At 47.7% G+C, this 22,027-nt stretch overlaps 1 protein-coding gene across 1 annotated transcript in view; it reads right to left on the reverse strand.

Moving 5' to 3' along the window:
• Positions 1-22,027, reverse strand: part of LOC141202582 (inactive dipeptidyl peptidase 10-like) — a 385,315-nt gene that overhangs the window by 220,909 nt on the left and 142,379 nt on the right. The window contains exon 6 of the mRNA XM_073663754.1: positions 1,095-1,147. Coding sequence (XP_073519855.1) covers positions 1,095-1,147 — 53 coding nt within the window. The remainder of the gene's footprint in view (positions 1-1,094; positions 1,148-22,027) is intronic.

Consider the following 22,027-nt stretch of genomic DNA (forward strand, 5'->3'; position numbering starts at 1 on the left):
ACTGTCCCTGTGTTCTTCCATTTCCTTACTATGTTCCTCACAGTGGAAACTGACAGGTTAAATCTCTGAGACAGCTTTTTGTATCCTTCCCCTGAACAACTATGTTGAATAATCTTTGTTTTCAGATCATTTGACAGTTGTATTGAGGAGCCCATGATGCCACTCTTCAGAGGAGATTCAAACAGGAGAACAACTTGCAAGTGGCCACTTTAAGTAGCTTTTCTCATGATTGCATACACCTGGCTATGAAGTTCAAAGCTCAATGAGGTTACAAAACCAAAAAAAGTGCTTTAGTAAGTCAGTAAAAAGTAGGTAGGAGTATTTAAAACAAGAAAATGATAAGGGTGCCCATACTTATGCACCTGTCAAATTTTGTTTGAATGCAGATTGCACATTTTCTGTTAGTACAATAACCCTCATTTCAAGGCAGAAACATTACTGTGTCCAACAGTTATTACATATATCAAACTGAAATAGCTGTTGCAAAAACACCAATTTTTATAAAACATTAAGCTTAAGATTAATAGGGGTGCCCAAACTTTTTCATATAACTGTATGACTTCACTTTGCCAAATCATGACAGTGCATGGAGCACACGTCACAATTCCCTGGTATACTGTACTTTGTGTGAGTAGGTGGTCACATACCCACATGTACACGATTTGCATACTTATGCTCAAGTACCAACTAGATTCATTCAACTTTTCTCAATTCACTGCTGATATCTGATCCCAATTAGGCAAATCACGTACATTCGATAACATGATCACCCTCTCATAATGGAAATACTGGGGAATTGTGTGCATGTCATGTACTCACGATTCAGCAGTGTGCAGCCTCATAGACTCTCATAGTCTCATACAGACTTTAGTCCGAAGCCTAGATGTAATATTTTGTATGTACAGAAATGGCAAAGTTATACGTCATGTCTAATATTTTTCAATATTTCAGACATCAGTGATCATGCTCCTGAATTTCCTAAATTCCCGCACAAATGAGCACAGAGTAAGTGAATCCGGCTCATATTCAATCAATTTTTGCTCCATTTTTTAAGAGAAAAACTTGCACTAAAACTTATACCTGTTTAATCTTACCTGCTCCTGATGTTGTACACATTATATGAAGCAATGAAGGACATTCCTGCAATCTGCAATGTATAAAAATTCAGATCATCAATAAATGTAAACTTCTAATAAATTTAATACGCAGAGTAACCATGCGATTTTTTGCTATACACAAGAAAATGCATTTTATTGTAACCTTTCAGAGCTGAATATCAATAGAATTGAACTATCACCCCACAAAAATTGTAAGATGGACACATTTCAGGATCTGTACTCCTACAACATACTGTATAGTCCACCCCACCAGTATTTTACTGAATTTAACTTACTGTTGTCACAACAGATTATTATCACCATGTTGAACCAGCCATACAAGAGTATAGAACCACTGGGTGGCCTGCCGGTATCAAGAAATACTCCCTCTGCTTGATACAACGGGAGTCAACTGAGGGAGTATATCTACACATCAGCAGATGGATCATGGCTTTGCTTCTTGAAGAAGATCAGGGTATCATAATCTGAAGCAAGTAGGTAGGAAGAAACCAAAAGATCATATTATAGAGGATCTATTCCTTATATATGCCGTCCAATTTAAAGAGGACTTGTCGCTTGCCATCAATATGTAATATTCTAGCTGATGTAGATGCTGGTGTTCTCCTGAATCTGGTTTTGTTTATCCTTTGTTCCCTCTCTTCCTCCTTGTAAATCTAGTCTTGTTAGTAAATCAAGTCTTCTCTATGAGTTTTCTTGAGGACAACGCCCAGTTGACTAAAAAGATTACATTTATGTACAGGGATGAGGGTGCCATATCTCAGGAATGGCGTGGCACAGGACACAAAAAATAATGTCAGATCCAGGAGAACAGTAACATCTATACCAGGTAAAAAAAATAATATTTATGGCAAGTGACAGGTTTTCTTTAAAAAAGCAGTCCTATTAAAGTTATTATCCTCTTAATATATTGCAATGATCATATTAAAAACTGATTAAAAACGGATTAGCTGAATCCATCTAAGCTCTATGTAGAAACAGGAAGTCTCTTTTCCCTGTATGAGTCATCCCTCTCTTCAACTTCTGACCCAGCAGCTCCCTCCTCCCCCTGCCAGGGACTTTTGCAGTGATGACTCATGCAGGAAAAAGAGACTCCCTGTTTCTACTTGTGCTTAGAAGGATTCAGCTAGTCCCTTTTTAATCACCTGATGTCATAGACCTAATGGAAAAAAAGAAGAATTAACTGGGTAGAAAGGCAAAATGAGCAATTGTAAGTACACAGTGCTATATAATATGATGGCTGCAATATATCAAGAGAATAAAAATTTTGATGGGAGCAGTGCTTCTTTAATGAGGATTTCTACCCAAAATGTAAAAAAAGGGGCATGTTTTATTAGTAAAGTCAGAACAGTAGTCAATTTTGGCTGCAATTCCTTTAGTAAAGATTTTTCTAACATCATTCTAATTCACTGCATAATAACTATCTATTCACAGTGCAAAGAAAAATGTAAACCCGTGTAGTGCGAAGATCACATCAAATTCTTATATAACAAAACATATTAAAAGTCAGCTGAAGTCATACAATATAAAGTAACAATTCTTCCTTTTCAATTAAGGCTGAGAAGAAGGGTTAGTACAAAATGTCAGCCAAATTATTGTCTTTTATATCTATGTGTATAATATAGAAATGGTGTTCTTCCTGTGCAATCAGTTCTGCTTTTAAATAAGGCTCAATGCCGTGGAAGGATAAAGGGTGCCGACTGGGAGGATTTGTAGGGTTGAAGAATATGTGTATTTACTTATATCTATATCTATTTGGTATTTAGTATTGTGATTTTCAATATGACTTTATATGTTATACAGTCCAGCTCATTGTTATTGGCACCCATGAAGTTTAAGTACATAATGTGGAACATCTCCTGAAAAAAATGAATCACGTGAAACAGCTTTTTTGTATAGAGCACTGGTGTTAAATACAAAAGAGCAAATGATAAACAATAATTTAAAACAAAAAACAATGGGAGGGAAAAATAGAAAAACCTAAAGCTTGCTGTGTCACTGGTATTGGACCCCTTCACAATAATTTAGTATGGAAACACATTTTGACTCGCCTGTGGTAAATCACAAAGGAGATTCACCTGTGATTAATTGTTGGTGCCCATGTGACAAGAATTAGCCAATTAATGATGACTTCAGTGTTTTAAAAAGTCACATGGTAGGCCCTGCTCCTTTGTCACAATGGTGAAGACAAAGGAGCTGCCGGAGGACATCAGACATTATTAGCAAACACAAGACTTCCAAAGGGTATAAGGCCATCTCCAAAGACCTTGGTATCCCAGTTTCAACAGTGTGCAATGTTATTAAAGTGTTTTCCAAGTATGGAACTGTCAAAAACCTCCCTGGATGTGGGGGAAAGAGGAAAATTGACAAGCGATGTGGTTGGTGCGAATGGTGGAAAAAACAGTCTGGGGTCATGGTTTCAACAAGTACCATAAGCCGCACACTAAACCAAGCAGAGCTTTATGGGCGAAGGCCAAGGAAGAAACCATTGCTGAAGAAAAGACATAAAAAGGAACGACTGATCTATATCAAAGAGTACCTTGACAAACCACAATCCTCCTGGGAAAATGTTCCGTGGACAGATGAAACAAAAATAGAGCTTTCAGTCAATGCAAAGCAACAGTTTGTTTACAGACTGCGCAATGAAGCTTGTAAGGAAAAGAACACCTTACCAACAGTTAAGCATGGTGGAGGATCCATAATGCTGTGGGGTTGCTTTGCTGTGTCTGGTACTGGAGGACTTGACCGTATCACAGGAATTAGAGAATTATCAAGAGATTTTAGAGCGAAATGTCCTACCCAGTGTAAGAAAACTTGGTTTGAGTTGAAGATCATGGATCCTCCAGCAAGACAATGACCCAAAGCACACATTCAAAAGTACACAGGAATGGTTGAAAAAGAAAAAATGGACTGTTTTAAAATGGCCAGCAATAAGTCCTGACCTCAATCCCATTGAAAATCTTTGGGGTGAGCTGAAATCTGCCTTTGTGAAAAAGTACCCTGCAAACATTGAAGAGCTTGACCAAACTGCAAAGGAAGAGTGGGAGAAAATTCCAGCTGAGAAGTGCAAGAACCTTATAGATGGCTACAAGAAATGTTTGGAGGCTGTCAGCAGTGCCAAAGGGTGTGCAACCAAGTATTAATTAGGGGTGCCTTTATTTCTGCACATGTTGTTTATTCTGTTTCTGTTATGATCTGCTACAAGCACTAAGGAAAGAAAGGAGATCTGTCCCTACAATAGAACTAAGCTAGATCCCTACGATGTAACGGGGAACCTGATCCTGCGATCAGACCCGCTAAAGTCCTCGGCTAGTCTGTACGAAGACCTATAGATGCAAGGGAGGGATCCCTACAAGAACTAGGGACTGGGATAAAGTTGGACACCTCCTAGCAGAAATTGTAGCAGAAAAAGACAAACACACAACATAGAACATAAAGGTCCGAAGACCTAGCAAAACTGACTGAGAAAGGTAACTAAGCACCAGGCTAACTTAAGAGTAGAAATTACAATGAAGTCCAGCAAGGCCAGGAGGGCGGAGCAGGATTAAATAGGCAAAAAAGGTCATGTGACCAGCAAGATAGAAAAAACCTAACAGGAGAGTTCTAACAGTACCCCCTCTTCTATGAGGATCCTCCTTATCCCCTAGGCTCAGGCTTATCAGGAAACCTCTTGTGAAACGCTCTGACAAGTCTGGAAGCAGAAACATCATCCGCCCTCACCCATGAGTTATCCTCGGGTCCGAAACCCTTCCAAGCGACGAGATACTGCAAACTCTCTCTATACCGTCTAGAATTTAGGATGCTGGAAATTTCGTATTCCCCGTCCTCCACCACCGGAGGAACAGTGGCAGAGGCGTCTCCATCCAACACATAAGCTCTTTTCAACAAAGAAACATGAAACACCGGATTAATCTTCCAGGAGGTAGGAACCTCCAACCTAACAGCAGATTGGTTAACTACCTGAAGCACCTTAAAGGGCCCTACAAATTTGGGACCCAATTTTTTGGAAGGAATCCTCAACCGCAGATTCTTAGACAACCAAACCATGTCACCAATAGCAAACAAAACCTCTTGCCGTTTCCTATCAAAGTACCTCTTAGATTTTTTGTTAGCCTCCTGAAGATTACCACGCACATCCGTCCAAACTCTCTCCAAATCACCGGAAAAACTCTCCTCCTCAGGCACAGCCGATACCAATTTGGAGAATGACCCAAAAGACGGATGTCTCCCAGAACAACAAAAAAAAGGCGAACAACCAGCAGAAGAGGATGTATGGTTGTTAAGAGCAAACTCAGCAAGTGGCAGAAACTCAGACCACCCCTCCTGATTGTCTGCCACAAAACAACGCAAGAACTGCTCAACATCCTGATTCTTCCTTTCTGTCTGGCCATTAGACTCAGGATGATATCCGGATGAAAACGACAAATGAACTCCCAACCTGTCACAAAAAGCACGCCAATAACGAGCCACGAACTGAGGTCCCCTATCCGAAACAATGTCAGTAGGAACGCCATGTAGTCTGACAATTTCCTTGACAAAGGCCTTAGTGAGTGTCTTAGCGCAGGACAGTTTGATGAAAGGAACTTAGTGACACATCTTGCTAAAACGGTCCACGACCACCCAGATGACTGAAACTTTCAGAGGGGGAAGGTCAGTAATAAAGTCCATAGCCAGATGTGTCCAAGGTGCACTAGGAACATCCAGAGGGCAAAGCAACCCCGCTGCAGGAGTATGTGAAGACTTAGATCTAGCACACACCGTACATTGACGCACCCACTTAATGACTTCCTTCTGCCATCCAGGCCACCAAAAACTGCGTCCCACAAGTCTCTTGGTCTCAGAAATTCCTGGATGACCTGCCAACCGAGACTCATGACATTCAACAAACAAATCTCTCCTAAAGGTCCTAGGCACAAACAACCTCCCATGGGGAGTGTTAGATGGGGCATTCTCCTGTGCTTTAAGAATCTCATCTTCCAAAACGGAGTCCAATGCAGCAACCACAACACCTTCTTGTAAAATGCTCCCCTCCTCCTCAGCACCAACCATGGGAGAAAAGCTGCGAGACAAAGCATCAGCTTTAACATTCTTGGTACCCGGGATGTAAGTAATGGAAAAATTAAACCGCGAGAAAAAAAATGCCCACCTAGCCTGACGGGCATTCAAGCGCTTGGCAGCATCAAGATAGATCAGATTTTTATGATCAGTGAAAACCTGAATGGGAAATTCAGCACCTTCCAAGAGATGACGCCAGTGTTCAAATGCGAGTTTAATAGCCAGCAATTCCCGATTACCAATATCGTAATTAAGTTCAGTCTCAGAAAATTTTTTTGAAAAAAAAGCACAGGGATGTACTCCATCCTTGTTTTTCTGAGACAACACCGCACCGCCCCCCACCGAAGAAGCATCAACCTCAACCAAAAACGGCTTAGTCACATCAGGCTGCATAAGGATGGGAGCAGAGCTGAACCTCTCCTTTAGAAACACAAAAGCTTCAATGGCCTCAGTAGTCCACTGAACCGCATTAGCACCTTTCCTGGTGAGATCGGTCAGTGGTTTGACAATAATAGAAAAATTTGTAATGAATTTTCTGTAATAATTGGCGAAACCCAAAAACCTCTGTATCGATTTCAAACCAATAGGCCTAGGCCATTCCTGAACCGCCTGAACCTTCACAGGGTCCATCTCAAAGCCCTCGCTGGAGATAATGTAGCCCAAAAAACTAATTCTCTGTACAGCGAACTCACATTTCTCCAGCTTAGCAAAAAGCGAATTGTCAATTAATAACTGTAATACCTCACATATGCTCCGCCAATGAGACTCCAGATCCGGTGAATAAATCAAAATGTCATCCAAATACACAACCACATTTTTGCCGATCAAAGGTCTAAGGATGTCATTAATAAGATTCTGAAAAAATGCTGGAGCATTGGTAAGACCAAAAGGCATAACCAGGTTCTCAAAATAACCCACAGGAGTGTTAAAAGCAGTCTTCCATTCATCACCCTCCTTCATGCGCAACAAATTGTATGCTCCCTGGAGATCAATTTTAGAGAACCACTTGGCCCCCACTAACTGGTTAAACAAATCAGGAATCAATGGCAGTGGGTAAGGATTGCGTACAGTAATTTTATTAATCTCACGAAAATCCAGACAAGGACGTAAACCGCCGTCCTTTTTTTTAACAAAAAAAAATCCAACAGCCACAGGAGACTTGGAAGGCCTAATGTGACCGGTGGCCAAGCTTGTCTGTATGTATTCCTCTAAAGCCTTTCTCTCAGGAATAGTAAGATTAAATAAACGACTTTTAGGAAGAGTCGCTCCAGGGACAAATTCAATGGTACAATCATAGTCTCTATGGGGAGGCAAAATTTGTGACTCCTCAGAAAAAACTCTCCAAAAATCCTGAATAGGTATAGGTAATTCCCCTTTTTCCACCGCAGCAATACGTCCGTTACAACACTTGTCATAACACTTAGGGCTCCAGGACTTAATTTCATTGGTAGACCAATCCAGTACAGGATTGTGCAATTTTAACCAAGGTAACCCCAAAATTACTGGAGAAGGCAAATTATTTAATACCACCAAATCCAAATTTTCTTGGTGAATACCATTAATAGTGAGGGGAAATTCACAGACCTTGTGAGGGGGAGCCATCGACAGAAACCACAGCAATAGGGGATGACAAAGGTTTGGGTTTTAATTTAAGTTTTTCCAAGAATCCCCCATCAATCACATTCAGAGTAGAACCACAATCCACAAATATCCGAAATTCAATTAATTCTTCCTGAGCAGCAGTTCTAGCAGAAAGAAATACCCCCTTAGAATTTAAACAGGCAATACGGGCGTAACTGACCTTTTTTTTTTCTTTGTTCATACGAAGCACACAGTTCTTAATAAAATGGTCAGATTTCCCGCAATAAAAGCACAAACCTTCAGAAGATCTGCGGTCTTTTTCCTGAGAGCGGGGTGCCTTCGCCCCAATCTCCATCGGCTCTCCAATGTCAGTACAGACCCTCTCAGGACTCGGAGCTGACATGGCAGAGGATTTACTCTCATTAACCCTTGCACGCAGTCTCCTGTCCACCTGTATAGCTAATTGCATTGCCTCCTGCAAGTTTCCAGGTGTGGGATAAGCAATCAGCAAATCCTTAACCCTTTCACCTAGCCCCGCAAGAAACAAGCTTTCCAAAGCTGAATCGTTCCACCCCACCTGGGCAGACCACCGACGGAAGTGAGAACAATATTTTTCCACATTACATGATCCCTGCCTCAAACGTCTCAATTCAGTCTCAGCTGATGCGACACGATCAGGATCATCATACAACAAACCCAAAGCAGAAAAAAAACTATCCACTGATCTAAAGCATGGATCACTAGGTTGGAGAGAAAAGGCCCATCCCTGAGGTTCTTTGCGCAAAAGTGACATTATGAACCCTATGCGCTGTGATTCATCACCAGAGGATCTGGGTCTCAAACGAAAATACAATAAACAAGCATTTTTAAAGGAAAAAAATTCTTCTTGATCACCAAAAAATAAATCAGGCAAACGTACCTTTGGCTCCACAAAATGTGCTCCAGAACAGCTACTCACGTGTTGTTGGAGCTCGGACACCTCCAGAGAGAGTCCCTGCAGGCGTTGAGCCAAATCCTGAACCGACACCATGATGGAAACTGGAAGTCTTTCCTTAGAGATGTTTTTGGGCTGGACTTACTGTTGTGATCTGCTACAAGCACTAAGAAAAGAAAGGAGATCTGTCCCTACAATAGAACTAAGCTAGATCCCTACGATGTAACGGGGAACCTGATCCTGCGATCAGACTCGCTAAAGTCCTCGGCTAGTCTGTACGAAGACCTATAGATGCAAGGGAGGGATCCCTACAAGAACTAGGGACTGGGATAAAGTTGGACACCTCCTAGCAGAAATTGTAGCAGAAAAAGACAAACACACAACATAGAACAAAAAGGTCCGAAGACCTAGCAAAACTGACTGAGAAAGGTAACTAAGCACCAGGCTAACTTAAGAGTAGAAATTACAATGAAGTCCAGCAAGGCCAGGAGGGCGGAGCAGGATTAAATAGGCAAAAAAGGTCATGTGACCAGCAAGATAGAAAAAAACTAACAGGAGAGTTCTAACAGTTTCTTCTTTGTAATTGCAACATGTAAGTTGAAAAACAATGTTTTATTGTTGTTTTACTTTGGTCCACTAATTAAAAAATCTTGTGGATATAAGTTTGGTACATTTCCATTTATTTCTGAAGATATTGTAGAGTCTATGAAAAAAATAAAGGGGTTCCAATAATGGTGAGCAGCTTTGTATGTAACGATGTGTGACTACAGATTATGTTAGTTTTCGACTCCCTTTTCCTTTCTCTCATGTGTCATTCATAATAAATTGAATTTTATACTTTACTGGTCAGTGAAAAAAATCCCAGGTGACCACCTGCTCTCGAGTGCGGTGACCCTGCCAAACAAATTCCAATATCTCCTGGTGCCATAAGATTCAAATTTATATTTCATCTTGCAGATGCATTTCATAAAAGATCTTACTGAATCTTCTGGCGAGCTTTGTTACAAACAAAATTCTATTGACTTTAACAGTAGGTATCTATAGGGAGAAATTAATTCACTTTATGAATTGATGAAAAAAAAAAACAGTCTGCTAAGGAAGATGATATGCACAAAAGAACATGTGTTGTGCTGGGCTGTAATGTAGGGGAAGTACTTGTTCTCCTTGAAGGGACCAGCTGATTCTTGCAGGCAGTACTCCATGGGAGAAGAGCGAGTTTCATAAACTCTCAGTTCTAAGGGGTAACATTTCTCCTTGTGGAGAGTGACAAGCCAAGCCTGGCATATCAGAGTGAGGAGACTTATATATGCCATGCATGCTCCTCTGAGTAATTACATTGGCAAATTTCCTGTTCAGAGAGGAAGAGAACTAGAACTCTGGACCCACCTAATGGAAGTAGCAATCCTCAAAGTCAATATCGACCCTTTAACGAACCTTGCCATATGACTTAGGATAAAAGCCAAATCAGAATCTCAATTTTCAGACACAGTGTTTCAGGGTATTGCCCCTCGTCAGTGCAAAGTATGAGATCAAATTTGGATAGGGGATAGGGGCTTAAGGCTGGGATCTAAGGGGTAACGTTTCTCCTTGTGGAGAGTGACAAGCCAGGCCTGGCATGTCAGAGTGAGGAGACTAATATATGCAATGCATGCTCCTCTGGGAAGTTAAATATGCAAATTGCCTCTTCAAAGAGGAAGAGGACTAGAGCTCTAGTGCCACCTATACATAAACTCTGCCAAACTTATTGTCCATAGTTGAATCTAGATTCATTGTCTAATTTAACATAAAAGTTGGATAATGTTGTTATGAAAGTGCTTCATAGAGAGTTAGATCCACCCATTGCAAATGCACACCATCCCCAACACATTCTACACAAGTGAGAATTTTATGATTGAGGTAGGTGAAGCTAAGAAGTATTGCAACAAACAGTATAGCTCAGAATAACTGGCAAGGTATCCAGGGGTAATAATTACTGCTCAGCATCAGTGAAGTTGGACTCCCTTAATTTGTTTGTTCAACCATCAGTTACACCACCTTGTGGACCTGGCTGAAAGAACAAACCCCCAGAGCCAGAAACAGAAGACATAGATGGGCCAATAAAAAACAATGTAACTAGGGTTATTTAAAGTATTAGGCTATGGAGTAATAACGACAGAGCCTGAAAGTAGAGAAAGCATGTAGTAAAAAGAACATCTGCTCCATGGAGACCCTCTGTAATCCCAATTTCTGCAAGAGTGCAGCTATCTATGAAGTTGGTTAAACATAATCCACCCAGACTTATATCATGTACAGGTACCGAGGCGGTTTACAGCGGATGAGCACTGCAGGTAGGCTGGCGGGTGATCCGGGTAGACAAGCAGGCGGGTACGGCGGATAGCCAGACAGGTACTCCGAGTAAACGAGCAGGCGGGTACAGCGGATAGCCAGACAGGTACTCCGAATAAACGAGCAGGCGGGTATGGCAGGTAACTGGCAGGTGCACCGGGTCGGCAGACTGGCGAGCATGGCAGGTAACTGGCAGGTGCTCCTGGAAGGCAGGCAGGCGGGCACGGCAGGTAATCTGACAGGTGCTCCGGATAGGCATCAGGTGGGCACGGCAGGTAATCTGGCAGGTGCTCCGGGTAGGCAGGCAGGCGGGCACGACAGGTAATCTGGCAGGTGCTCCGGGTAGGCAGGCAGGCGGGCACGGCAGGTAATCTGGCAGGTGCTCCGGGTAGGCAGGCAGGCACGGCAGGTAATCTGGCAGGTGCTCCTGGTAGGCAGGATGGTGGGCACGGCAGGTAATCTGGCAGGTGCTCCGGGTAGGCAGGCTGGCGGGCACGGCTGATAGACAGACTGGCGGGCAGGACTGTTAGACAGACTGGCGGGCAAGGAACCTGAGGGCTGAGGAGAGTGTTAGCACACAAACAACAACCTTGCACAGGCATCTCCATTTTGGAGGCTGTGCTTAATATAGGGGCAGTCCTCCAGCCATTAGCCGGAGACTCTTTAGGACAGCGCGGCCCCTTTAAGAGGGAGCGAGCGCGCGCCCTAAGCACAGTGCCCGGGAAGCTGCGAGCAGTGCGTGCCTTAGCAACAGGGAAACAGGAAGACGCTGGACCAGGACCGCGGCAGTGAGGGGAATGGCGTCTCAGAGACGCCATCTTCTTTAAGCCAGCAAGAAATTTTTCTAGAAGATGAGGGGCATGAATGTTCTTCCTGGGCTCCCAAGACCTCTCCTCAGGGCCAAACCCCTTCCAATCCACAAGAAAGAAAGTCTTTCCTCTTACCCTCTTGGTGGCCAAAATGTTTTCTACCTCAAAGACGTCCTCAGCGAAGATTGGAGCTGGGGTGATACCTGGATCGTCAGAGAAAGAATTAAGGACAACCGGTTTGAGGAGAGACACGTGAAAGGAGTTGGGAATCCGTAAGGAGGCCGGGAGTTTCAGCTTGTAAGCCACCTGATTAATTTGGTTCAGAACCTCGAACGGACCGATGAACCGTGGACCCAACTTGTAAGATGGTATCTTAAGATGAACATATTTGGAAGAAAGCCAGACCTTGTCTCCCTGACAAAATTGAGGCGGATCCAGACGTTCTCTTATCAGCATGCTTCTTCATCCACTCCGAGGACTGAAGAAGAGCAGATCTAGTGTCTTCCCAAATTGCAGAAAATTTGCTAATGAGAGACTCCGCGGCAGGATTGTCCACTGAAGAGAAGACGGGAAACAGAATCCGGGGGTGTTGACCGTAGACGACAAAAAACGGAGTTTTAGCAGAAGACTCGCTCTCACGGTTGTTATAGGAAAACTTGGCCCAGGGCAGGAGCTCAACCCAATTGCTATGGTGAGCGTTGACAAAGTGTCGAAGAAAACTGGTGAGGATTTGATTGATGCGTTCCGCTTGGCCATTGGACTGAAGATGATAGGCCGAAGAAAAATCCAAGGAGACATCCAGCAACATGCACGTGGCTCTCCAGAAGCGCAAAGTGAATTGATCTCAGCGATCCGAGACAATGTGGAGGGGTAAGCCGTGAAGACGGAAGATGTGATGGATGAAGTCCTTAGTCGGCACTGGTGCAGACGGAAGACCAGGCAGGGAATGAAGTGGGCCATCTTAGAAAAGTGGTCAGCGACCACCCAAATGACAGTACAACCGGCAGAAACAGGGAGATCCGTGATGAAGTCCATTGCGATATGTTGCCACGGAGCGGAAGGCACAGGAAGAGGAAGAAGACGACCGGCTGGAAGGTGCCTAGGTATCTTGTTACGGGCACAAGAGGAACAAGCTGCGACAAATTCCGCATCATCCTTGCGCAGGGTGGGCCACTAATAATGTCGGGCAATGAGAAGAAATGTCTTCCTCTGGCCGGCGTTACCAGCAAGTTTGGACGAATGACCCCACAGTAAAACGTTCTTCCAATCCTGAACTGCTACAAAGGTCTTACCGGGAGGTAGATGAGACAGGTCAAATAGAGCAACAGTCATTATTTTGGAGGGATCAATGATATGTAGAGGCTCCTCCTCCTGGTCGGTAGACAAAAATGAACGGGATAGTGAGTCGGCTTTAATGTTCTTGTCTTCCGGGCGGTAGTGAATAGTAAAGCAGAATCGAGTGAAGAATAGTGACCATCTGGCCTGACGCGGGTTTAGTCTTTGGGCATTTTGCAAATAAGCGAGGTTTTTATGGTCAGTGTAGATGACCACCGGGTGCAGAGCCCCCTTCAGCAAGTAGCGCCACTCCTCCAGTGCTAATTTGATGGCCAGCAGCTCCCGATCTCCTATGGAGTAGTTGCGCTCGGACGAGGAGAAGAGCTTGGAGAAGAAGCCGCAAGTTACCATTCTCCCAGATGAGGATTTCTGGGTGAGAACTGCTACGGCCCCGGAGGAGGAGGCATCAACCTCCAGGAAGAACTGCTTGTTGCAATCCGGATGGTGTAGCACTGGAGCGGAGGAGAAGGCTTGTTTTAGGGAGACAAAGGCTTTCTCCGCCTCGGAAGACCACTCCCTGGGATTTGCTCCTTTACGGGTGAGAGCAGGGATGGGAGCAGTCCGGGAGGAAAAATGAGGAATGAAGAGGCAGTAATAGTTTGCGAAACCCAGAAACCGTTGAATCGCCTTCAATCCCTCCGGTCGGGGCCACTTTAAGATGGCTGACACCTTCTCGGGATCCATGCGCAGACCGGTCTCAGAAATTATGTAACCAAGAAACAGCAAGGAGGTCTGCTCAAAGAGGCATTTCTCATATTTAGCATACAGGCGATTTTTCCGCAGCCTCAGCAGAACCTGACAAACATCCCTCCGGTGTGAAGGCTGATCCGAGGAGAACATCAAGATGTGGTCCAGGTACACCACCACGCAGGAATACAGGAGATCTCGGAAGATGTCGTTAACTAGCTCCTGGAAGACAACTGGAGCATTACAGAGACTGAAGGGCAATACGCGGTATTCGTAGTGACCGTCCCGGGTGTTGAATGCCGTCTTCCACTCGTCTCCATGGCGAATCCAGACCAGATTGTACGCCCCCTGAAGATCGAGCTTGGTGAAGATCTTCATGCCTTTAAGGCGGTCAAACAATTCCGAGATGAGAGGCAGGGGGTACTTATTTTTAATGGTAATCTGGTTTAGACCCCTATAGTCAATACAAAGACGAAGCGAGCCGTCTTTCTTCTTGACGAAGAAGAATCCTGCTCCAGCCGGAGAGGTGGATTTCGAGATAAATCCTCTAGCAAGATTCTCCTCAATGTATTCTGACATAGCACGGGTCTTGGCCGAGGCCAAGGGATAGATTCGCCCACGAGGAGGTGAGGCACCAGGTATTAGGTCGATGGGGCAATCATACGGCCTATGAGGTGGTAGTGTCTCAGCCTCCTTTTTGTCAAAGACGTCCACATAGGACCAGTAGGGTGCTGGCAGGCCAGGTAGGTTAGCTGGCGTAGACGGGGGTCGAGCAGGACGAACCAGAACTAGACATGATTCATGGGATTCCTGACCCCAACGGAGCACTTCACCAGATCTCCAATTCAGGGCGGGCTCATGTCTATGTAACCAGGGCAGATCAAGCAAGAGGGGATGAGAGAGGCCGGACAGCACATGAAAGGAGATCTTCTCTGAGTGCAGCATTCCCACCTGAAGAGTTACAGGTTCAGTGATCAGCAAGATGGTTTCCGGAAGAAGCTTCCCATCCACTGAGGAAACCGCCAAAGATTCAGCCAGACGTATGGTAGGAATCTGATAACGCTCCACAACGGCCTGTTGAATGAGATTCCCTGTGGCTCCGGAATCCAGAAAAGCAGTCTCGAAGAAGCGGGTCTCACCACTGGTAACAGAAACGTACAGAGTCAAGGGCGGAGAGGAACAACTCTTGCCTAGGATGACCTCTCCGAGCGGTCCTAGACATTGGAGTTTCCCGGTCTCTCCGGGCAGGAACGGATCAGATGCTCTATACTGCCACAGTACAAGCAACTCCCCTCGGCGCAGCGTGTCTCCTGGCGAGACTTGACCATCTTGGCTTGGTCAATTTGCATTGGCTCTGGAGAAGACACCCGGGGGATTGCTGGTTGCGAGACAGGCCTTTGGAAGGTTGGAGCGAGACGCGGAGGTCTTCTCTCCCGGGTCGTCTCCTTAGCACTCCAGAAAGCGGATGTTGATCTGGGTAGCTAAAGACACCAGGGTGGAAGGTATGTCTTGGCCGACTAGCTCATCCTTGATTCGTCCAGAAAGACCCTCCTAAAAGGTGGACACCAGTGCCTCATTATTCCAGGCCATTTCAGATGCGAGGGTGCGGAAACGCACGGCATACCGTCCCACAGAAAGACTCCCTTGACGGAGTTGGAGAAGTGAGGAGGCAGTACAAGATCTTCGTCCAGGTTCTTTGAGCACCTTCCGGAAAGCCGCAAGGAAAGCCTGGAGATCGGACACCAGAGGATCCCCTCTCTCCCACAGAGGGTTAAGCCACGCCAATGCCTCTCTCCGGTGAGGTGAGACATGATGAATGCCACCTTGGCCCGATCGGAAATGAACTGGCGTGCCAGAAGTTCAAAGTGCAGCCACATAGGATAGGGTCACCATCGAAACGTGGATGCGCAGAAAGCCGGGGTCCAAAGCCGGGTGCCACAGCACCACAGGGTTGAGGTGCCGTTGAAGTGGGTACCGCCGGAGTAGGTGCCGCTCGATTAGAGACGGAGTATACAGCGTGTCCAGGCGGGAGTTGACCGCAGATAGGACAGGATAGTCTCCTGCTGGGATCTCTGACGAGAGACCTCCTGGTACAAGTCAGAGAGCGAAGGAGCCTGGGAGCCACCGGATTCCATGGCCTGTGCAAACTGTTACGGGTCCGGGTGGTGGAACCTCTGTGCTTTGATGCAAGGAGGGACCAGAGGGGCATAACTAAGTGCCTACTCGGGCCGATCCAGGTCACACGGCGGCTTAGTCAACTCCTTGAACCAAGGAGGGACCGGGCAGGTGAACCAGGTGCCACTCTGGGGCCGACCTTGTGTGAGAGCAGGTGACTCCCACGGGTCAGATGACAGGAGCAGACCGGTACAGCGGATGAGCACGGCAGGTAGGCTGGCGGGTGATCCGGGTAGACAAGCAGGCGGGTACGGCGGATAGCCAGACAGGTACTCCGAGTAAACGAGCAGGCGGGTACAGCGGATAGCCAGACAGGTACTCCGAGTAAACGAGCAGGCGGGTACGGCAGGTAACTGGCAGGTGCACCGGGTCGGCAGACTGGCGAGCATGGCAGGTAACTGGCAGGTGCTCCTGGAAGGCAGGCAGGCGGGCACGGCAGGTAATCTGACAGGTGCTCCGGGTAGGCATCAGGTGGGCACGGCAGGTAATCTGGCAGGTGCTCCGGGTAGGCAGGCAGGCGGGCACGACAGGTAATCTGGCAGGTGCTCCGGGTAGGCAGGCAGGCGGGCACGGCAGGTAATCTGGCAGGTGCTCCGGGTAGGCAGGCAGGCACGGCAGGTAATCTGGCAGGTGCTCCTGGTAGGCAGGCTGGTGGGCACGGCAGGTAATCTGGCAGGTGCTCCGGGTAGGCAGGCTGGCGGGCATGGCTATAAGACAGACTGGCGGGCAGGACTGTTAGACAGACTGGCGGGCAAGGAACCTGAGGGCTGAGGAGAGTGTTAGCACACAAACAACAACCTTGCACAGGCATCTCCATTTTGGAGGCTGTGCTTAATATAGGGGCAGTCCTCCAGCCATTAGGCGGAGACTCTTTAGGACAGCGCGGCCCCTTTAAGAGGGAGGGAGCGCGCGCCCTAAGCACAGTGCCCGGGAAGCTGCGAGCAGTGCGTGCCTTAGCAGCAGGGGAACAGGAAGACGCTGGACCAGGACCGCGGCAGTGAGGGGAATGGCGTCTCAGAGACGCCATCTTCTTTAAGCCAGCGAGAAATTTTTCTAGAAGATGAGGGGCATGAATGTTCTTCCTGGGCTCCCAAGACCTCTCCTCAGGGCCAAACCCCTTCCAATCCACAAGAAAGAAAGTCTTTCCTCTTACCCTCTTGGTGGCCAAAATGTTTTCTACCTCAAAGACGTCCTCAGCGAAGACTGGAGCTGAGGTGATACCTGGATCGTCAGAGAAAGAATTAAGGACAACCGGTTTGAGGAGAGACACGTGAAAGGAGTTGGGAATCCGTAAGGAGGCCGGGAGTTTCAGCTTGTAAGCCACCTGATTAATTTGGTTCAGAACCTCGAACGGACCGATGAACCGTGGACCCAACTTGTAAGATGGTATCTTAAGATGAACATATTTGGAAGAAAGCCAGACCTTGTCTCCCTGACAAAATTGAGGCGGATCCAGACGTTCTCTTATCAGCATGCTTCTTCATCCACTCCGAGGACTGAAGAAGAGCAGATCTAGTGTCTTCCCAAATTGCAGAAAATTTGCTAATGAGAGACTCCGCGGCAGGATTGTCCACTGAAGAGAAGACGGGAAACGGAATCCGGGGGTGTTGACCGTAGACGACAAAAAACGAAGTTTTAGCAGAAGACTCGCTCTCACGGTTGTTATAGGAAAACTCGGCCCAGGGCAGGAGCTCAACCCAATTGCTATGGTGAGCGTTGACAAAGTGTCGAAGAAAACTGGTGAGGATTTGATTGATGCGTTCCGCTTGGCCATTGGACTGAGGATGATAGGCCGAAGAAAAATCCAAGGAGACATCCAGCAACATGCACGTGGCTCTCCAGAAGCGCAAAGTGAATTGATCTCAGCGATCCGAGACAATGTGGAGGGGTAAGCCGTGAAGACGGAAGATGTGATGGATGAAGTCCTTAGTCGGCACTGGTGCAGACGGAAGACCAGGCAGGGGAATGAAGTGGGCCATCTTAGAAAAGTGGTCAGCGACCACCCAAATGACAGTACAACCGGCAGAAACAGGGAGATCCGTGATGAAGTCCATTGCGATATGTTGCCACGGAGCGGAAGGCACAGGAAGAGGAAGAAGACAACCGGCTGGAAGGTGCCTAGGTATCTTGTTACGGGCACAAGAGGAACAAGCTGCGACAAATTCCGCATCATCCTTGCGCAGGGTGGGCCACTAATAATGTCGGGCAATGAGAAGAAATGTCTTCCTCTGGCCGGCGTTACCAGCAAGTTTGGACGAATGACCCCACAGTAAAACGTTCTTTCAATCCTGAACTGCTACAAAGGTCTTACCGGGAGGTAGATGAGACAGGTCAAATAGAGCAACAGTCATTATTTTGGAGGGATCAATGATATGTAGAGGCTCCTCCTCCTGGTCGGTAGACAAAAATGAACGGGATAGTGAGTCGGCTTTAATGTTCTTGTCTTCCGGGCGGTAGTGAATAGTAAAGCAGAATCGAGTGAAGAATAGTGACCATCTGGCCTGACGCGGGTTTAGTCTTTGGGCATTTTGCAAATAAGCGAGGTTTTTATGGTCAGTGTAAATGACCACCGGGTGCAGAGCCCCCTTCAGCAAGTAGCGCCACTCCTCCAGTGCTAATTTGATGGCCAGCAGCTCCCGATCTCCTATGGAGTAGTTGCGCTCGGACGAGGAGAAGAGCTTGGAGAAGAAGCCGCAAGTTACCATTCTCCCGGATGAGGATTTCTGGGTGAGAACTGCTATGGCCCCGGAGGAGGAGGCATCAACCTCCAGGAAGAACTGCTTGTTGCAATCCGGATGGTGTAGCACTGGAGCGGAGGAGAAGGCTTGTTTTAGGGAGACAAAGGCTTTCTCCGCCTCGGAAGACCACTCCATGGGATTTGCTCCTTTACGGGTGAGAGCAGAGATGGGAGCAGTCCGGGAGGAAAAATGAGGAATGAAGAGGCAGTAATAGTTCGCGAAACCCAGAAACCGTTGAATCGCCTTCAATCCCTCCGGTCGGGGCCACTTTAAGATGGCTGACACCTTCTCGGGATCCATGCGCAGACCGGTCTCAGAAATTATGTAACCAAGAAACAGCAAGGAGGTCTGCTCAAAGAGGCATTTCTCGTATTTAGCATACAGGCGATTTTTCCGCAGCCTCAGCAGAACCTGACAAACATCCCTCCGGTGTGAAGGCTGATCCGGGGAGAACATCAAGATGTGGTCCAGGTACACCACCACGCAGGAATACAGGAGATCTCGGAAGATGTCGTTAACTAGCTCCTGGAAGACAACTGGAGCATTACAGAGACCGAAGGGCAATACGCGGTATTCGTAGTGACCGTCCCGGGTGTTGAATGCCGTCTTCCACTCGTCTCCATGGCGAATCCAGACCAGATTGTACGCCCCCTGAAGATCGAGCTTGGTGAAGATCTTCATGCCTTTTAGGCGGTCAAACAACTCCGAGATGAGAGGCAGGGGGTACTTATTTTTAATGGTAATCTGGTTTAGACCCCTATAGTCAATACAAAGACGAAGCGAGCCGTCTTTCTTCTTGACGAAGAAGAATCCTGCTCCAGCCGGAGAGGTGGATTTCGAGATAAATCCTCTAGCAAGATTCTCTTCAATGTACTCTGACATAGCACGGGTCTTGGCCGAGGCCAAGGGATAGATTCGCCCACGAGGAGGTGAGGCACCAGGTATTAGGTCGATGGGGCAATCATACGGCCTATGAGGTGGTAGTGTCTCAGCCTCCTTTTTGTCAAAGACGTCCACATAGGACCACTAGGGTGCTGGCAGGCCAGGTAGGTTAGCTGGCGTAGACGGGGGTCGAGCAGGACGAACCAGAACTAGACATGATTCATGGGATTCCTGACCCCAACGGAGCACTTCACCAGATCTCCAATTCAGGGCGGGCTCATGTCTATGTAACCAGGGCAGATCAAGCAAGAGGGGATGAGAGAGGCCGGACAGCACATGAAAGGAGATCTTCTCTGAGTGCAGCATTCCCACCTGAAGAGTTACAGGTTCAGTGACCAGCAAGATGGTTTCCGGAAGAAGCTTCCCATCCACTGAGGAAACCGCCAAAGATTCAGCCAGACGTATGGTAGGAATCTGATAACGCTCCACAACGGCCTGTTGAATGAGATTCCCTGTGGCTCCGGAATCCAGAAAAGCAGTCTCGAAGAAGCAGGTCTCACCACTGGTGACAGAAACGTACAGAGTCAAGGGCGGAGAGGAACAACTCTTGCCTAGGATGACCTCTCCGAGCGGTCCTAGACATTGGAGTTTCCCGGTCTCTCCGGGCAGGAACGGATCAGATGCTCTATACTGCCACAGTACAAGCAACTCCCCTCGGCGCAGCATGTCTCCTGGCGAGACTTGACCATCTTGGCTTGGTCAATTTGCATTGGCTCTGGAGAAGACACCCGGGGGATTGCTGGTTGCGAGACAGGCCTTTGGAAGGTTGGAGCGAGACGCGGAGGTCTTCTCTCCCGGGTCGTCTCCTTAGCACTCCAGAAAGCGGATGTCGATCTGGGTAGCTAAAGACACCAGGGTGGAAGGTATGTCTTGGCCGACTAGCTCATCCTTGATTCGTCCAGAAAGGCCCTCCTAAAAGGTGGACACCAGTGCCTCATTATTCCAGGCTATTTCAGATGCGAGGGTGCGGAAACACACGGCATACCGTCCCACAGAAAGACTCCCTTGACGGAGTTGGAGAAGTGAGGAGGCAGTACAAGATCTTCGTCCAGGTTCTTTGAACACCTTCCGGAAAGCCGCAAGGAAAGCCTGGAGATCGGACACCAGAGGATCCCCTCTCTCCCACAGAGGGCTAAGCCACGCCAATGCCTCTCTCCGGTGAGGTGAGACATGATGAATGCCACCTTGGCCCGATCGGAAATTAACTGGCGTGCCAGAAGTTCAAAGTGCAGCGACATAGGATAGGGTCACCATCGAAACGCAGAAAGCCGGGGTCCAAAGCCGGGTGCCACTGCACCACAGGGTTGAGGTGCCGCCGAAGTGGGTACCGCCGGAGTAGGTGCCGCTCGATTAGAGACGGAGTATACAGCGTGTCCAGGCGGGAGTTGACTGTCCGCAGATAGGACAGGATAGTCTCCTGCTGGGATCTCTGACGAGAGACCTCCTGGTACAAGTCAGAGAGCGAAGGAGCCTGGGAGCCACCGGATTCCATGGCCTGTGCAAACTGTTACGGGTCCGGGTGGTGGAACCTCTGTGCTTTGATGCAAGGAGGGACCAGAGGGGCATAACTAAGTGCCTACTCGGGCTGACCCAGGTCACACGGCGGCTTAGTCAACTCCGTGAACCAAGGAGGGACCGGGCAGGTGAACCAGGTGCCACTCTGGGGCCGACCTTGTGTGAGAGCAGGTGACTCCCATGGGTCAGATGACAGGAGCAGACCGGTACAGCGGATGAGCACGGCAGGTAGGCTGGCGGGTGATCCGGGTAGACAAGCAGGCGGGTACAGCGGATAGCCAGACAGCTACTCCGAGTAAACAAGCAGGCGGGTACGGAAGGTAACTGGCAGGTGCTCCGGGTTGGCAGGCTGGCGAGCACGGCAGGTAACTGTCAGATGTTCCGGGTAGGCAGGCAGGTGGGCACAGCAGGTAATCTGGCAGGTGCTCCGGGTAGGCAGGCTGGCGGGCATGGCTGATAGACAGACTGGCGGGCAGGACCGTTAGACAGACTGGTGGGCAGAACTGTTAGACAGACTGGCGGGCAAGGAACCTGAGGGCTGAGAAGAGTGTTAGCACACAAACAACAACCTTGCATAGGCACCTCCATTTTGGAGGAGGTGCTTAATATAGGGGCAGTCCTCCGGCCATTGGCCGGGGACTCTTTAGGATGGCGCGCATGGCCCCTAAGCACAGTGTCCGGGAAGCTGCACGCAGTGCGCGCCTTAGCAGCACGGGAACAGGAAGACGTCGGACCAGGACCGCAGCGGTGAGGGGAACGGCGTCTCTGCCCGGCAGGAGGCAGAGACGCCGATGCCACACACTCTATGTAACTGCA

Source organism: Phyllobates terribilis, unplaced genomic scaffold, assembly GCF_046119375.1.
Source record: "Phyllobates terribilis strain yellow unplaced genomic scaffold, ASM4611937v1 Scaffold_2__4_contigs__length_985480577, whole genome shotgun sequence".
Classification (NCBI taxonomy): Eukaryota; Metazoa; Chordata; class Amphibia; order Anura; family Dendrobatidae; genus Phyllobates; species Phyllobates terribilis.